The sequence below is a fragment of the Lissotriton vulgaris genome, chromosome 1_1, assembly GCF_964263255.1.
Source record: "Lissotriton vulgaris chromosome 1_1, aLisVul1.2, whole genome shotgun sequence".
Lineage (NCBI taxonomy): Eukaryota > Metazoa > Chordata > Amphibia > Caudata > Salamandridae > Lissotriton > Lissotriton vulgaris.
Window position 1 is genome coordinate 1,023,990,504 of NC_141685.1, and position 6,000 is coordinate 1,023,996,503.

The 6,000-nt window shown below is 42.0% G+C and overlaps 1 protein-coding gene across 1 annotated transcript in view; it reads left to right on the plus strand.

Moving 5' to 3' along the window:
* The window catches only part of LOC147748444 (beta-1,3-galactosyltransferase 2-like), a 97,215-nt gene extending 91,707 nt beyond the window's left edge, over positions 1 to 5,508 (plus strand). The window contains exon 2 of the mRNA XM_086961676.1: positions 302 to 5,508. Within this exon, the coding sequence (XP_086817802.1) occupies positions 364 to 1,332 (969 nt within the window). The 5' untranslated portion in view covers positions 302 to 363 and the 3' untranslated portion in view covers positions 1,333 to 5,508. The remainder of the gene's footprint in view (positions 1 to 301) is intronic.
* The last annotated feature ends 492 nt before the right edge of the window (positions 5,509 to 6,000 follow it).

Genomic DNA, 6,000 nt, shown 5'->3' on the forward strand with positions numbered 1-6,000 from the left:
ATTATGCCAATTTTACACATCCCTAATTTTAAAGTAAACGTTTCCATATATATTGATTAAACATCCACAGTGATACAGTGCTTGGCATTCTGAAACAAAGGGTCTAGAGTTAGAGTTTGACAGATTGCCTAGTCCATCAAACCATAGCGGATATCCTCATTTCCCAGAACCATTATTTCTCAGCAGCAGCACGCCTCATCTGTGCCTGTTCGAAAATTGTGCTCTGCTGCTTGATTGTATTATATCTGAATGTCTGTCTTTATACTTCCCTTGTAACATTTTTTCTTGTTATGCACTGTAGATACACCACCAACCTGAAGAATTCTGACAGAAAAAGGAAAAAGGAGGCTGTGTCAGTAACAAATGCAAGAAATGTCCAAAACGGTCTACATCGGAGTGGTTATGGTTGTCTCATTTTTGGTTAGCTGGCAAAGTTACAGTATCCACAAAGCCAAATTGATAAATCCACTTTTTGTCCCACCAAGTGTCGAGGTGCCAGTGGAACCACCACAGAAGAAGTTTTCATTCCTTTTTAATGAGGCTCACAAGTGCATGGGCCGCACACCATTCCTATTGCTGTTAATACCCTCCATACCAGAAGAAGCTGCCACCCGGGATGTAATTCGGAAGACGTGGGGTAACGAGACATTGATGCCTGGCGTTGACATCATGAGGATGTTTCTTCTTGGTGCTCCGCAACCACCTGCCGTCTTTGCAGCTAAGCAGGCCTTGTTGAGGAATGAGAGTGCTAAGTTTGGGGACATCATACAGCAGGACTTCATGGACACGTACAACAACCTGACCTTGAAGACCACAATGGGAATGGAGTGGGTGGCCACCTATTGCCCCAATGCCACCTATGTCATGAAAATTGACTCCGACATGTTCTTCAATCCATTATTCCTGGTGAACCATCTTCTCCAGCCAAACCTTCCTGCTAAGAAGAACTACTTCACTGGTGCTGTCATAAGGCGGGCCAGGCCTTTTCGTAACCAAAAATCAAAATGGTTTGTGTCAAGCGATGTCTACCCCAAGGATGTTTACCCCACATACTGCTCAGGAACAGGGTATGTGCTTTCAGGTGACCTGGCTGCAAAGATTTACCACATTGCTCCTGAAGTGGCACCCATCAACATGGAGGATGTATTCATGGGATTGTGCTTAGAGAAACTGCAGATACAGATCACCAATTCCCCAAATTATATCTTTAATATGAACCGAATAGGGTATGAGCGGTGCAAGTTTACCAAGTTGATCACAGTGCATCATTACACAAAGGAGGATATTGAACATCTCTGGCCAGATTTTGTGGATGCACTAAAGAGCTGCTGAGCTTTGCACAAACAAAAACCAACTGGAGGATACTATTTTGGCCAAATATGAGACCTCAAAAAGCCATGCCAAACTAAAGGAGTTCGAAGAATCTGCATGTAGGCTCTTATATTTGGACATTAGCTGGTCAGATTAAAAATTGCACTTTCAATGAATTACTTATAGGTTAATGACTTATGCACTTTCAGGGAGATTAGACAACACAACAATATTGGATGGAAATTGTCAAATCAAACTGAACATTGGTATCTACTCAGAATGAATTTCAGCACTCTTGGCCACGCACTAATAGGGAAAATCCAGCCTGAATCGCCAATCCATGCTGAACGAGTACACGGGCCCCCAAGATGTGTTTCAGCCATTCTGGGCTTCATCAATGAAGTGCATCAAGGAAGGCTCTGTACATAAGTCATGAAAGGAAATGCTTGAATTCATTTTAAACACAGATCATTAATTACTCAGGGTTCATTTGATTCAATCATTTTTTATTCATTTGTATGGTTGGAGAAAGGATCCAATCATATCAATTAGGTCCTCCCTGAAAGGGGGAAGTTAAGAACAAACTCATAGGCCATATAGGCCATACTGAACAGAATCGCAAGCAAACCCAGACATATGTCAATTCTATTGCCGCACCTTACCGAAATGTGGCATGAGCTTGAGAGATATGTGTTAACATACATGTGTCACTTGCGGTTCACTGATTAAGACAGCGCACATAAGTGATGAATTGAAATGCTTGATCCTGTCTAAATCGCTGGTAATGACTCAGGGACATTCCATTCCATAATCTAAGTTCACCTGTGTCATTACAGATAGGGACCAACTATACAAAATGTTCTTGGCCCCTTTCCTATGGCAACCACCCAACTCAATTGCTAGCACACCTTCTCCTCTAAAAGGGATCACATGCAATCCCTGGCATAATTCAGTTTTATTTGGGCTCACTGGTGATGTACAGCTTGAGAAGCAGCAGCTAGCGACTTTTCAAGGCTGTGGGGTATAAAACTTGTAGGTGAGTGTGACTTAGTGAGGGAAGCGAGTGATGCCACTGATGTTAAAGGGGTTCACAAGGAGGGTCAGTTTTGAAGCTAATGTTGTTAAATAATATAGTGAATGAACAATAAGCAACTCTGAAGGTGTAGTCTTAAAATATTTTAAAACCTGAGAGTGCCCCACACATTGCAGCATTACATAGTTTAAACAGTTAATGCAGAGTGCAAATTGTTAAGGTTTATGGGGCTAGATTCTCCAAAAGTAGGAATAGTAATTACCTAATTGCAATTTTTTGCAAATTGCACTTATGAAATCACTATTCCTATTGTATGAAAATCTTTTCAGTTTTATTACCCATCGCAAAATGACCTTCCTCATAAATATTAATGAGGTAGGTACCAATTTGTGACCCAATGGGATTCGCTGTCATTACAGGGATGGTGGCCTGATGGGGTCAGCAGACCACTATGGCTGTGATTGCTTTTATATAAACCAATCTTATTTTTTTTTAACACAGCCTATTTTTCTTATAAGAAACTTTCAAGTTTAATTTTTAAAGTGAGGCAGTGGACCATTGCATGCTCTTAAAAAATATTTTTCCAACCGGTAAATTGTAAATGCTACGCGACTGAGTTTCAGTCGCAAAACATTTGTATATACCATTCCAATTCAGTATTAGGCCACACCCCAAATCATGTATTTGAAGGTGCTCACCCTGTGACTCTGCCTCCTTAGTGAGCCATACTGATATCCATAACTCAATGTTAGGTTCACTTAAGAAACTGTTCTTAGTCGAATGCAGGTCTCTTCCAAAAAGGGTAAACGAGGTATCCTGGTACACGAAACAATGAGAAACTGCAAGACATACCTTAACTGAAGAAATTAATGGTGTAAATAGGCTTTTAATTGAGGAATCCCCGTCCTTATATAAAGCATTGATATCAAGGGCCAAGAGAGACTGAGAATTGGCTAAATAGGAGACTCTGTTATCACCAGTCAAGGGGAAAGACCATTGCTCCTTCTGGCGCAGTTTGACCAATAGGGGCATGGAGGCTGTCACCAGCTGTGGACCAGTTTTCTGAATTACACATGCATGATGTGGATGTGTACCTTGGTGAGTGTGGACCAGCAGGGTTATTGGCTTTAGGAATGGATAGCTGGGCAAATGATGGTCACCTAGGCCGTGTAGGTATAGTTCACACCGAACGCTTGGTAGCAGAGCCATTCATCGCTGAAGTGAGTGGCTGTAGAGTTGGTACGTATGTGGGTGCTCGTATAACCAGCCAGGGTGTGTGCGAGATCACGCCCATTTCTGCAAGTGAAGTCAGCAAGCCTATTGATAGGATTACTCCTAGTAAAGGGCAAGGTTCCGGAGGACCTTTTTTAAGGTAGATAAAGATATTTGGTGCTCCTATTCCGTTCTGTTTTTAATGCTATACTGGGCGATTGCCCCATTCCCACTTCTTGGGTGGGGACCAAGATAATTGTGATTTTCAAAAAGGGCTAAAGGTCGCTTCCCACCAACTATCTGCTCATCAGCCTAATTGATAGTACACTGAAACTTTTCAGTCAGATTATTTTGGAGAGAGATTGCCTATGTGGAATTTCCTGACCGCCCCCTGTATATGGCCTTCAATCCCTGCCCGATGGCACGCTCACATCCTGCTCTTAATGGTGTCACCTTTGAAAGAGTGTGTACATTTGATTATGTAGGGGTCACCCTTAGGCAGCAATTTGATTGGATCCCAATTTCCCACATATTCTGAAGTGCTGGCTCACGTTGGAAGAATACATACAGGGTATTTTGAGGGCTTTCCAAACCTCTACATTTCACCCTGTTTCCCCAGCACTCCAGCTTTACAATCTGCAAGCCCTTGGAGCATCATTGTATGGTGGGGAGCTTTGGGGCCACATGAACTTTAACGATATGGAGCTAGTCGAGAATAGGTTCTTAGGTCACCTTACTAATTCCCCCGTCAGCACACATGTCTCCCCCCTATGGTTAGACCTCTTCCATATCTCACTTACCAATAAAGTCGGTTTTTGTCCACTGTTGCATTGGTGTACGGTCTGGCATCTGCAAATCTGTTGTCATATTGGTTGGGGCTGGTGGTTTTGAAGCTACCAGAGGCTGCTAGGATCCCTTGGTTGAAGTCTATAAAAAGTTGCCTAAAGCTGGGATGTGAGGCTCTGTGGACCACCCATGAAATCGCACTCAAGATCTCGAAGTCGACCCTTAAGGAATTACATCTGAGCTTTCTAGATACTGTTCTCCAAAGGAATGGGAGGTTGGGTTCTCACACTCCTGCATTCCTTGAGTTTAAAGATGGTTACTCCTTTTATGTTTATTTGGATGAGATTGAGCCCCCTCTCCGCAAAGCACTTTATATGAAATTCTGGTTTGGGTGTTTTACGATCAGGGCCGGACTGGCCGTAGCGGGCACCGGGCATTTCCTCTGTGGCCTGCCAGGGTGGGGGCCATTTTATACCTATTTGGGGCCGCTTTTGTTACCAGGGGCCGGCCCCCTGTAACAAAAGCAGTGCAGTGTCCTTCCCCCCTCCCCCCACACAAGGCCAGTGCGACTGAATTGCCAGGGCCAGTTTGCGCTCCACATCCGGCCCTGTTCCGATTCGTTCAGTCATAGCAAAATGGCAGCACATCTCTGTTGATCTACATGTGTCATGTCCTTTTTACCCTTTGGTCACAGAATCAATTGACTATATTGCTCTTTTTCTCCAGGTTATCATGAATATAGGAAGAAGTGGATTTTGCTGCTTTGTCGTAACCTGGGGATTAGAGGTATCAGATCTGCAATCAGAATTTTGAGAACAAATACCTGTGAGCTGGTTGTATTCGCTGTTTCCCATTTTCTGTTAAATATGTGGAGAACTAGACAAAAGAAGTGAGCCTCTTGAAGAATGTCGCTCTAAGAATTGCTTTTTATATGTATTTTAACTAAATTTCATTGTTTATTCTTTTACGACTATGAATGTAACTATTTAACTCTATTTATATTTTGACATTGAATGAATTTTATGTATCTTAATTATTTCAAATCAGTTGATCATAATGGGGGTTTAGTGTATTGATATTTTCATCATATTTTTTTACTAAATGCTTTTATTGAGATTTTGCTGAATAAAGACTTATGATGATGATGATGAATTATCTTACCTGCACACATGGCTGTCTCTGCACTTTATCTGGCTGACTGTCATACTTCGATCCTCAGTTTTATTGGCAAAATGTCTACAAAGAAATAGTACCTGCACCTAATATATTTTCTGTAGCAAGTACACTGTCATCTCACCTCAAATCTAGCTCTATACCAAAAAATAGGAGGAAACTCCAAATGCATGCCTGATGCCCCACCTGCCAGAGTGTTGAATATTAAAGTAGAATGAAAAGCACTACATTTCATAGGATTATAAGATAGATGTGGGCTTGAGCCAGATGCCTACTTCTTACTCATTTACTCCAAAATGAGAATAAGCTGTATGTGATTTCAGTTTGACACCCATGCTTTATACTCTTGTGCCAAGAATTAAAAGGTACTTTGATCCAAAATAGGAAAAGGAGATGCCCATCTAGTGGCTGGATTGCACAAAGAGAAACAAGGAAACGCGGGGTAAACTCTGCTTCCATGCTTGTCCAATATTGTGTGATCTTAG